At 35.3% G+C, this 13136-nt stretch overlaps 1 protein-coding gene across 3 annotated transcripts in view; it reads left to right on the forward strand.

Annotated features, from left to right (window-relative positions):
* Positions 1–1196: 1196 nt before the first annotated feature.
* Positions 1197–13136, forward strand: part of LRRC7 (leucine rich repeat containing 7) — a gene marked incomplete at both ends in the record, with an annotated part of 384656 nt that continues 372716 nt past the window's right edge. For all 3 annotated transcript variants that reach the window (XM_079697001.1, XM_079697002.1, XM_079697003.1), the window contains one exon: positions 1197–1293. In XM_079697001.1, coding sequence (XP_079553127.1) covers positions 1197–1293 — 97 coding nt within the window. The remainder of the gene's footprint in view (positions 1294–13136) is intronic.

A 13136-nucleotide genomic window follows, 5' to 3' on the forward strand; every position in this document is an offset into this window, starting at 1 on the left:
GGTTCTAAAAACTTAAAATATCACTAATAGAAGCAAACATTTCAATGAAAAAAGATAATGATAAAAAACTCAACATGTAATTAGCAGATAAACATTTTTACAAATATATATATTTGTGTAGTATTATATTTAATGTAATATATACTATTTATATATGAGTATATACTAATTTAAATATTAATATTATGTTCAATAAGAATTCCATCAAAATTAAATAAGCACGATATAGTAGAATCGCAAGTATTTAGTCTCCTAGTGAAATTATCTATAGCTAATCATAGACTCATGGAAATAGTGGGTTAAAAAGCAACTAGAAAAAGATTTAAAAAAATCAGAAAACCTTGATTAAATCTCAGTTGCACCTCTTAATTCCTGTGTGGCCAGGATCAGGTCACTGAACATTTTTGAACATTAGCTTCCTCATCTTCAAAATGTTCTTTCAGAAGGTTGTTGTAAGGATTAGATGGAATAAATGATAAATGGTAATACATTGTAAGATATATTCATTGTTCTTGCTAAGGTCAAAGGGCACTATACAGTTTTGTAACATCTTCTGAACTCTCTAAGAAAGAATAAGTTATTTAGCACGTTAATTAATTCATGAGGATACCAGCCCACTTTTATCCATCTGAGTATCCTTGGAAGATTGTCATAGAGTAATCCTTTAAATCTTCCTGGTTTGTAGATGACTACCTTCTCACTGTGTCCTCATATGGCAGGGGAGAATGAGCTCTGGTCTCTCTTCCTCATCTTATAAAAATACTAATTCCATCATGCGTGTCCCACCCTCATGACCTCAACTAAACCTAGTTACCTATCAAGGGTTCCACATCCAAATACCATTACCCTGGGGATTAGAGTTTCAACATATGAATGGGGGGGGTGGAGGGGAAGGGTTGGAAGAGTGGAGGGGGTGGGGACACAAACATTCAGCCCATAACAGTCTCTAACTGGAGACTGTGCGTATGAGTTTCATCCACATGTGTTTTTATATTTTTAAAATTGGAATGCCTAAGAAAAGTCAAGCACTCTCCAGTTTACCACAGTCACTGCCACTCCCTACTGTCTTACTCCTTGCTAGATACTCTTAATGATGTGGTCTACCTGAATTGTTGACTCTTGATTTAAACCATTTAACTTGTTAAAATTTATCAAGATTTTGGTATTAAAATATTCTGTTAATTCCCTCCTGTAGGATGGAGAACCTAATAAGGGGAAGGAATCCCCCACAATATCAGAGAAGTCCTTGTAAAGAAGTTCGTGCAGCCCTTCGGAAGAGGCCTGAAGAGGAGTGTAAGTATGTTTAATAGGTTTAACTACGTTCTAGATAGACTTAGGTGAGTGGCATAGTAAAAGTAAAACGTTAACCTTTAAGTGATAAGTCAAATAACAGAGGTACTTAACAAATACTTGTTGATTCTAATTGAATTTATTTTTAAAAAGATATCATATGGTACCTGGATTCAGGCACTAAGAACATTGTTTTCTTAAGTGTTTCTCTTGTACTTCAAAATGCTCTACTAATAATTTGGTTCCATGTTCAAATGAGATTGGAAAAAGCTACACAATTTACCACATCTTTCTTAGATATCTGTACCATAAATATTATTTCCAAAGAGTCCTGAAGTAAAAACAAAAAAACAAAAACAAAACAAAAAACTTTTAGTGTGTTTAAAGTGAACATTTTCCAGTGTCATTTGACCACAATTCTATTTCAATCTTTTTTTTTTTAAACTGAGGACTCTTTGAAAACAACTTCATTAGACTAAAGAATAAATGTCTAGTAGCAAATCTAAATCCATTGATCAAAATGAAACATTTCATTTAATCGAATTTAGGAAAAGATTTTGAAATAAGTCATGTATTCCCTCAGAAAGCCATTTTAATCCATCTTTAAATTATCAAAATGTTACAATATATAATTTTAGAGATTTTATCTAAATATTGCATCTAAATATAGCATTGTTAGAGATGTTTAACATAATACTTGCATTTTAAGTTTATAAGATGACCCATAATACTAGCTTTCCTCGTGGCACTTGCATCTAATTATTTTCAGGGTACTAAATCACAATCCATTATGACAAAAATTCAGAAAAAAATTTCTGAATGATGTCTTTTTACAGGAGTTTACATTTTGTAACCATAGAGCTAATGCAGTGAGTTCACTGGCGTATATAGTTTAGTAGATTTTTAGGGTTATATTGGCATTTTAAATTAGTTTGAAGTACACCATTCCAGGTAAAGACCAAATATATTAAATCTGGGCACACTTATGGCAAGTAGAGTATCTTTGTTTTGTTTCATTTTATTATAAAGTCAATAGATAATCTGATTGGGTTGGCATCTATGTCATTCAATATAGTGTTAGTTTTCTTTTATTTGGTATATTTATAGTTTCTAGCATTATAAACAATATCCAATTAAAACTAAAATTTGAAAATGAAGTTATAGTTCATGGGCATGTTAGAACAAAAACTGTTTATAAGATTCAAACTCGTGCATAAAACTATTGCTTTTTTATTGGGTTCATAGGAAAGCTTTGGGGTTTCTCCTCTGTGCTGGTTTAACACAATCAGCTTAGTCTCTGTTATAGTTCTGCAGATTTTATTTAGAAACTTAGAAAGGGTTTTTGTGGATAAATCTATAGTTGATTCTCATGGAGTCACAGAGTATATTTAATATATACAAAGTTATTTTTCAGGCCTCTTATACTGAGTTGGTCTGTGCCAGAGGTTGACCACCTATGGTCCATTTACCAAATCCATCCCGACACCTGTTTCCGTAAATAAAATTTTATTGAAACACAGCCATCTCCTACTTATTTAGGTATTGTGTATGGCTGCTTTCCATGGCAAAGAAAGAGTTAAGCAGTGTGACAGAGACTATATGGTCCACAAAGCCAAAAGTATATACCTGATTCTTTACAGAAAAAGTTTTAAAACCCTGGTCTGGGTGAGTGGTTCTCAAAGTGTGGTCTTCAGACCAGCAGCAGCATTAGCAGCATCTGGGAACTTGTAAGAAACACAAATTTTAAGGTCTACAAACCACATCTACTGAATCCAAATGTCTGAGAGTCAGATCCAGTAATCTGTGTGTTTCGAAGAAGCCCTACAGGAGACTCTGATGAAAGCTCCAGTCTGAAAACCACTAGCCTAAGTCAAATGACTGACGGCAAGATGACATTAAATCACCATGGATACAAAAGACTAATGATAGACATATTTCAGAGTTAAGTCTTATTGTTTTATAATGTAAGGTACATAATATAACTGTTTCCTGTGTTGTAACAAGCAAGTCCTCAACAATTGAATCGTGGCAGTCAGGACAATTTTTGAAATATCACTACAGGAGCTCAGCTGGATTGACTATGTTATTGAACATGGAAAGACATAATGAGAAATGAGAAACATGTAAAGTATTATTCCCTGCCAGAGAGGTCTTCATTATCCCTTGTTAGTTTAATGAACAGTCCTTCTTGTCCTGTACAGACCACTGTTAATTCCCTAAGAAAGAATCCTCTTTTTTAGAATGGGAGCAATATAGTAGTTAATTAAGACAATAACTTTAAAGTCACCATAAGGGTGTTCTAATGTGACACCTAATGAACAGCTGCAGGACCCTGGGTATTATTTCCTTAATATAAGACTCAGTTTACTTATTTGAAAAATGAGATTAATTAAAGAGCCTACCTTGAAGGGTTATTTGGAGAATTAAGGAAGATTTTTATTAAGTACCTGGTATAGAACTTGGGACGTGACAAATTATTTTCCTCCTCTCTCTCTTCCGCTTCATTTATTATTATTGTTCTTCTTTTTTCAAACTAACCATCTGAGGATAGAAAGCATGTTTTGATCATAGAAATGAAAATCTACAGAAATTATAACCACTATTTTTAGAAATAATAATATAAAACAAGGAACAGGTTGTAAACAAATGACATAAAGCTGGAATTCTTGCAGCAATGTTAGATAGTAATTCGTGTTAGATAGTAATTTGTCTCACACAAGTTCTTTCCCTATGATTCTACAAATTCAACATGGGATCTAGACCAAGACTTACTGGTCAGTTCTCATGGAAAGCTGCCACCTTAGAAAATCATCATAGAAAGCCAAATGATAGTGGCTTTGTTTTACTGAGAATTGAAAGAATAGTGGAACTTGACTCAGGCAATAGGATCCTCCAGATGCAAGGTGAGCCCTCTTGAATTTGGAGATATTGCAAATAAGAGGATTTTGCTAAATAACAGAATTCATACTGCTGTCTTTTATAATCTTTTATAGTTTTTACAATATTATCAATATTAATATCAACATTAGGTCACCAGACATAGCTCTTAACCAATTATTTCATGTGAATTATATCTAGCTATATTGCATTTAACATAGTCAAGTAAACTTTCAGTAAAAATTGATTCTTGTAAAAGACAGTCTTTTAAATATGTTCAAGTTACTTACCATTAAAAAATAAAAATAAAAACTTTGTCCTCAAAACCAAAGCACCATTCAGCTACAGCCCTACATTCTCAGACTGTTCTCAGGCTAACTTCTCAAAGGAGTTATCTATACTCACTCCCTTTACTTACCCCCGACTCATTCCTCCAAATCAATGCAGTCTGGCTCCTACCCAATCACTCTGCTGAGACGGCTTTCATTCAGACCACTAATAGTCTCTTTATGATGCTATATTAGTTTTATATTGCTATGTAATAAATTACCACAAACTTACTGGCTTAAAACAGTTTATCTCACAGTTTCTTTGGGTCAAGAATCCAGGTGGGGCTTGTCTAGGTTCTCTGCCTCAGGGTCTCACCAGGCTGAAGTTTCATCATGAACTCAATTGGGGAAGAACCTACTTCCAAGCTTACTTAGGCTTGAATTCACTTTCTTGTGTATTCACTTTCTTGTGGTTCTATGACCAAGGGCCCCTCTTTTTGCCGACTTCCAGCTGAAGGCCATCTTTAGGGTCTAGAGATCTCTGCAGTTCCTTGATATATGTACATTCTCAGTATGGCTGTTTACTTCATTATTTATACTAAAAACTTATAAATAAATAAAAGTTGAACTAAAAAATATTCAAGTAACCCACAGGAAGTCAAGAGAAAAAAAATAGAGGAATTAGAAACCAAGGGGGGCTTCCCTGGTGACGCAGTGGTTGGGAGTCCACCTGCCGATGCAGGGGACACGGGTTCGTGCCCCAGTCTGGGAAGATCCCACATGCCGCGGAGCGGCTGGGCCCGTGATCCATGGCTGCTGAGCCTGCGCGTCCGGAACCTGTGCTCCGCAACGAGAGAGGCCACAACAGTGAGAGGCCTGCATACCGAAAAAAAAAAAAAAAAAAAAAAAAAAAGAGAGAGAGAAAACCTGTCAGATTGGTTAAGGAAAAAAAAAAAAAAAAAGAGAGAAAAAGTTGCTATACAAAATGCCTTTTAAATGTAAAAATATGAAAAGGTTATACATAAAAGGATAAAAAAAGTATTTAAATGAAAGCTTGAATGACTATATTTATATCAGAAAAAAGTAAGTCCAGAGTAAAACATAGTAAAGAAGATAATTTCATAATGATAAAGGGGTCAGTTCACCAAGAGGATATAACAGTCCTAAACAATCCTAAATGTTTATGACTTCAATTTATTTTTTTACAAATTTGTATTTTCTTAAACTTTGTTTCAATAACTTTGCTATGTTGTCTCTTTTAAATTTTTTACTCAGTCCAATTTAGTTTTCAATAGCTAAGTAATTCTTGGTAGCATAGTTGTGATTGTGGCCTGTTTAAAAGAAAAAAAACAACACAATTGTTTTCATATAGAGAAATATCTATGAAGGTATAATTTTTCCTCAAAATTTCCCTGAGTCCATACTGTGTGAACTAAAATTCCACAGAGCCTTTCTGTTCAGTTTCTGAAGAATAAGAAAAATTAATTGAAAAGTTTTTCTTTCTTTATTTTACCGTCATAAAATTTAAATTCCTAATAACATAATTCTATCCTTATAGCATTGATATTTTACTTTTCCTTAATAAACAATCTGTTTTATATTATCAGGAGATAACATTTAAAATTATTTTGTTTTCAAATAACTGAATGCTACCTTTCCAAATGTCAAAATATTCTTGTACTAACCAGTTTGGTGAAAATCATGATAATTAGTCAGGTTCCTGCCTTCATATTAGAAGTTACTGAACATGATTTAACCTTTCCCTGATGATTCAAGGACAGTTTTATAAATACACATTTCTGTCTAGAATTCCATCTGGGCATCCCTCCAAATCAAGTTGTCATCTTTCACTTCTGTTGTGATTGTTCTTGCTTTTTAGTTACCCATTCTTTTGGCATTCTGTTTCCCATTTTAGTTTTCTCCTTCAGAGAGCTGATGCACCATCCTTATTAAGAAGTTTATATTAAGTATGTGTCAATGAATCAAGGATTGAAAACCAGTCAAGCCTTGGATGATTTATGGTAAATAGGATAAAGGAGTAGGGAACACTAAACACATTGTAAGAAGTGGAGTGCCTTAATTAAGAAGATCCTAAGGCTACTCTTCTTCTCATGGACTTCATCTCAATTTTGTGGTGAATCCCCTGATACTTGTATTCTTTACCAGGTTCCTATTTCAAACTATGTATTAATGACTCAAGTATGATGTTGATGACTGAGTGTTACTGTCATCTCACTCACTTGGTCTGGGGGCTTATGCAGTGGGTGTGGGGAAGGGCACATATCTGCTAAGGAAATTTGAAGTAATCCTCAGGATGGTAACACCATGCTATGTAGTTATAGGCCTCACACATGTGCATAACAATGTCAGTATGCAGAAGAGTTACTATCTTTTCTCGGGCTTCTCTTTACGCTAGCAAACCTGGATGATCCTAGAAAATGTTCCCTGTCATTTCACTAGCCTAAATTGGGATAAATTCCTATTCCTGTACCATTACTATACACCATAAGACTGCTATGCACTCATTGGCTTAAGCCTGTTATACTGGACCCATCAGGTTCAAGAACTGGTTTTGTATTAAAAGTAATCCTAGATAAGGTAAGGAAATGAAAGTAAGATGATGTATTTGCCATTTGACCTAGCATAATGGAACAGGTAAGGTTATTCAGCATGGTATCCTATGCTATTGTTTGTATTGTATATTTGTCTGTATATACTTAGCTATCCCAAAATATTTTAGGGATGGAAATGGGAACAAGGAACAGAAGAGGTGGTACTTGGGAGATCAAGAATCTGGGCACTGATATTAAAGTGACTTCCAGGCCTCTATTAATCATTCACAGCCCTCTTTTCCTATCTAAGCCCTACAATTTGTGGGCAGTTATGTGTCCATTATCTTCAACTGCTCCTTTAACTTTCCTTAAAATACAGTTCCTTCTGGTTTGGAATGAGACCCATTTCCCCTACATCTCCCTTCCATTCTAGAGCCAGCCCTTCTTTCTTTCAAATTTGAACTATTATTAGCCATATTGTATAGATGAAGCTGTAGGGTCTCAGACATGTTAAATAATTTATGCAATGTCACACAGCTAGTAAGTGCCAAAGCTGGGACGCAAACGTTCGTTTGACTCCAGAAGCTACCTTATTCCTACTGTTCCATGTTATATACCTACACTACAGTATTCTGTGTCCTCATTTTAGCTCTCCAGGATTCATTTTCTGAATTTTTAAACATAAACTATCATACAAAGAAATGTATATAATGTGTATATAGCTTAAAGAATTATAAATTAACAGTCATGTATCTAAAACATCAGGTTTGCTGAATTACACATTCCTACCCAGCTCTGCTTATCGTTTTAGTTAGCATATCCATTCTAGGAGACTAGTCCTTCCCACTCCTCATTTCTTAGGTCTTTCTTTAGGTGACCCTTTCTTAATTCCCACAACAAAGCCAAAGGAATAATATACATGATTTTAGTACAAGGGGGCTCAAGAGAAACAAGTGGTCAGTGTTTTCTCATTAGCTAGAAAATCTTACTCTTGTTTAACTTTATTAATATCTTAGATTGTGACTATACAGTGTCATAACAAAAAATAACGTTGCATTTTCAACTTGAATTTTATCAGCACACCTGAAATTATTACATGTTGCTTACTAATAATTTTGGCATGAGGTAAAAGTAAGATTAAAGGGAGGTTAGATTAAATTAGACTTACAGCCTGAACCTTCTTAGACCAATTAGAAAATTGAAATCAGGCTCAAGCAAACTTTGTACAAAGTTGATGTATTTTAGACAGTTTTTCCATTCAAGGTAATAATAGAAATTCAGGCAAAAATATGTCTTAAACTCTTCTCTGGAATATCTCCAGGTTTAAACCAGCTTCCTTAGCTATCTGCAGCCATATTTCTCCCAAGATTCTATTTAGGATATAATTTTAGAAAAGATCCACTAGCACTAATTTTCCTAGCACCTCTGGCTTAGCAAATCATTCGCTTGAGTTAGGGCTTGACTCTTCACTGGACTTCTCTTTTTGTTTGTTTAAATTAATTAATTTTTTTTTTTGGCTGCATTGTGTCTTCGTTGTTGGGTCTTCGCTGTGGTGCACGGCCTTCTCATTGTGGTGGCTTCTTTTGCTGCAGAGCTCAGGCTCTAGGTGCGTGGGCTTCAGTAGTTGTGACACGTGGGCTCAGTAGTTGTGGCTTACAGGCTCTAGAGTGCAGGCTCAGTAGTAGTGGCGTACAGGCTTTGTTGCTTTGCGGCATGTTGGATCTTCCCAGACCAGGGATCGAACTCATGTCCCCTGAATTTTCAGGCAGATTCTCCACCACTGTGCCACCAGGGAAGTCCCTGGACTTCTTTTAAAATGCAAATTCATTTGAGGGTAATGCTAGTCAAATCTTAAGACTATCATAAAAGTGATTTTAGATCACTAATCTCAGTAATCGCAAGGAATCAAATTTCAAGAGATGTTTGAATGCCCAGGAAGAGAAAGGAAAGGTCAAAAAATGGTTATATAGGTGAGGAGTTTGAAAAACAAATTCACTTGCTACATATTTTTGCTAAGCGTTGGTTCTCTTATCTGGTGAAAGCCTTCTTCAAATAAAATTTCAGCCCATTCTATATCCTTCTGTATATTTCAGTAGTTAGCACTCTACTAATTTATTCCTTCTTTATGAAAAGTTCTCCTTCTCTCCTTGGCAGAGGGCAGGACCTCCCTCCTATTAGTCCCTGAAACACTTTGCACAGATTATTAATGCAGTACTTACAACACAGTATTTTATCCTTTGCTTTCATGTCTATTTTTTCCCCATTGGGTTGTTAGTTGCTTAAGGGCAGGCAGATACATCTTATTCATTTGTCTACCACTAGCATTAAGCACAATATTTGATATATAAGTATCACTCTAATAGAGGTTTACCAAAAACAAATGAACTATAAAAGATACAACTTGATTCATGCCATGATACTTATTGGAGTTTAAAGGCATCCAATAAGTAATTTCCATATTCCAGACCAATTTTGGAACCAATTAAGATATTGACAAGATGTCAGGAAGTTAGAGATCAATCATCAACTTTATTACTTTTAAAAGCTAGATTGGAGGACATAGCTGTGATGTTTGGCAACAATGGACTTCTTCATACTGTACTCAAGATTTATGCATACTTAACTGACTCAGCCACAACAGTACAGAAAAGCCACAGGCCTCCTCATGTGGGGAATTCCTCCTATAAAATTTATAGCAATGAGAAACAGACCAGTGCACTGTGTCTTTCCTGAAGCAGCTTCACCCCAAAGAAAGATGGAGGAAAGTGTTGGGCTATGCATGTCAAGTTCTTCAAATAATTGATAAATAATTGCATTTCCTAATAAGAGTTAGAAATGAGATAAGAGGTCAATAGTGTTGGGGAAATCTCTCCACACAGAAAATAAGTGAGTGGATAAGAAGCACCTCCACTTGCAATGTTCCTTAGAATTTTTATCTCTTAAACTACTGAGCTTAAACATTAAGCCCTTAGACAACTAGTGGGGAATTTATTAGGGCAGTCTCTGCCATATATAAACTGCTATTCTTTCATGGACTCTTCTGGTATCATTAGGGACAGAGAGGAGGAGCAGGCTAGATTTAACTCCAGACCACTGTAAACCAAAATCTTGACACTTCATGTTCTACTTGTCATCCCAAATAATGTCCTGCATGGTTAGCAAGGCTTCTGCAATATGATTAAATTACATTCATTTATTCAACAAATATCTACTGTTTGAGTGCCTACCATGTGCCTCTCTCCCTGTTCTGGGTGTTTGTGATACATTGTGAGAAAAATTTTAAAAATCAAACCAAAAAAGGGAAACATTTCCATTCTCAACAGTTTTGCTCTTGTTGGGGAAAGCAGACATTAAACAAAATAAATGAGTTATAAGCCATTAGAAGATGATTCAGACTGTGGATAAAAGTGCAAAGTTATGGGGGTTTAGGATTAGAGAGAGATTTGAGGGCAATTTCAAGTAGGGAGACTAGAATATGTAGAACTTTTACAAAAGATGGCATATGTACAAGGAGATGAAGGAGTTAGCCACACCAGTTTACAAATTGTAAACTCTATGACTTCTGCATTTAAATTTAACTGGAAGAACTCTCCCATCCATAGGTTAATTTTGGCATGATGCATAGGTGATATAATTGGGAATAGTTACCTATACATACTATCTCCTCTCTCAGAGAGAAGCTATTAAGACACTTTGCCTTTTTGCAAAGTTTAGAAACTTGCAATGCTGAATACCCTAGTTCAGCTTGTTTGCAGTGCCTTTTTCCCCAGGCAATATTTTCAAACCTTTGAAAATTGTTGCCTCTTTGAGTGCCAGAGATGGGCTGAATGTGGGTCTGTCTAATAGCATGGTTTTTAAAAGTCGGGTGAGCAAGTGTCTTTAGTCCTGGAACCCTAGTGCCCTTTGCCATATGTACTGCTATGGAATTGCTGAGGCCTACGTAGCTGCTGTCATTGTTATCTGTTTCATCTGGAGAATTAACTTCAGCATGCTCCTGGCCTAAAGCAGCTGTTGTTACTTCAGAAATGTGTGCCTCTAGGGACCTAATGAGGCTAAGCGTCTGCTCTTTCAAGAAACTTGCTTTTTTCAACATTGGGCTATTCCATGCAGACCTTGAGTAGAATCTCTTTCTGTATATCTTTTTCACAGAAGCGAAATAGGCCCATAGTGTTTCATCTCCCTCTATTGTTCTACTGATTTTAGGGTAATGTTGCCAGATAAAATACAAGACACCTGATTAAATTTGAGTTCAGATAAGCAACAAATAATTTTTTACTGTAAGTACATCTCATACGAGATTTAGGGCACATTTAAAATGAAAATGTTATTCATTCCTTATCTGAAACTCAGGTAAAGCTGTTTGTATTTGGATTCTACAGAAAAACAAAAATAGTAGCATATATGTGTGTGTGTGTGTGTGTGTGTGTATGTGTGTGTGTGTATTTATATATTTTTAAGGAATTGGTTCACATGATTATTGTGGCTGGCAGGTCCAAAACCTGCAGGCTGAAGAGCCAGGAAGAAGCTGATACATCAATACCAATCCGAAGTCCATCTGCTAGAAGAATTCCTTCTTTCTCCAGGGAAGTCAGTCTTTTTCTATAAAGACCTTCAACTGATTTGATGAGCCCCACCCACTGTATGGAGGGCAATCTGTTTTACTCAAAATCTACTGATTTAAATGTAAATTTCATCCAAAAACACCCTCACAGAAGCATCCAGAATAATGTTTGACCACATACCCAGGCATTGTGTCCCAATCAGTTTGACACATAAAACTAACTATTACAGTGTCTTATTTTTATTCATTAAATCTGGCAGCTCTATTTCAGGGGGTCTGAACTGAGTTTCTAAGAGTTTATATTGTTCCTATAGGTGATCTATTTCTTTCTTTAATAGTGTAAAACTAGTACTATTTCCTAGTACTTTGTTTTTTAGGTTTTCACTGCTTTTGGACTCATATTTTTTGTAACATATTTTTCTAAACTTTGTCTCATGAGGTCTCTTATATGAGAAATATGAAATCAGTAAATTATGAGTCTTTCAATAGACTTCACTATTCAAATAAATCATATCCATCCTCACCTGTCTGGGTTGGATAATCCCATTGAGGAAAAAATTTCCCATGAAGTCAGGATCAAAATCCAGACTTGATCTCTTATTGTTCTGCATGCCTTTTCCTGTAATATGTCTCCTTTAATATGCTTTGTCTTTGCTGGATCTTCCTTTAAAATGCTAACTTTATAAATTTCTGGAGGGTTTCCTTAGGGCAAGGCAATACCTGTACCCTCATCTATAATGATTTTATCACTTTGAAACTCCCCTAATAATGCTTTAAATATATTTTTTCCTATCCTTAAATTTGTCCAGGTTTTGTGATGCTTTGGTATCATGTCCCCATTCTTCAAGTTGTGGTTCCCAATTGCTGTCACTTTGAAAAGCCACATTCTCAGTAGTTTCCCAGACCCTGCCATCTCTTGGGGATTCGTTCCAGATTGCTCTCTAAAATTCTGTCTCTCTGTTTTGGTTAGATTTCTTTAGGCTCCTGTCATAATTGTTTGACTTGGTATAGCTGAAACATCTCTCGCTTTTTGACTTTCTTCTTTAAGATTCATCAGAGCTGAGTCTATCCATTTCCTTTTAATATTTGTTTCTCTTGGCCTGGAAGTTCCCATTTTCTATTTCATATCTGTCTAATATATCCTATAAAATCTCAATATTTCTCCTAAGGAAAGTTCTCTTTTCCTCCAATATAATTAGCCAGTTTTCCTTTATTTTGTTTCTATTCTTCTACTGCTTCTGTTCTGATAGTAAAACTGAAGCATGCATCTTTTCATACCATTTCAATTCCTCCTGGATACCTTAACAAACTCAATTCTTAAAGACCAAGTGCTCCAAACAGACTTTATTATTTCTTTTTGTGACCTTTATGTATGCAATCTTTTCAGTGACATGTTTGTTATCTTTTTCAATTCCACCTAGGAGAGGGCAGATTCTCTTCATTAAAAGGGCTCCCTGTTACTTTTCATTTGTTTATTAATCAAATTCACTACTCTTCTGTGGGTACATCCACAATGAGAGTTCTCTAATTTATAAGGCCATGGACAGGGCTTATGTGAGTATCAAGCCCAAAGTTCAAGGTCAAACT

The sequence above is a fragment of the Hyperoodon ampullatus genome (assembly GCF_949752795.1).
Source record: "Hyperoodon ampullatus genome assembly, chromosome: 2".
Classification (NCBI taxonomy): Eukaryota; Metazoa; Chordata; class Mammalia; order Artiodactyla; family Ziphiidae; genus Hyperoodon; species Hyperoodon ampullatus.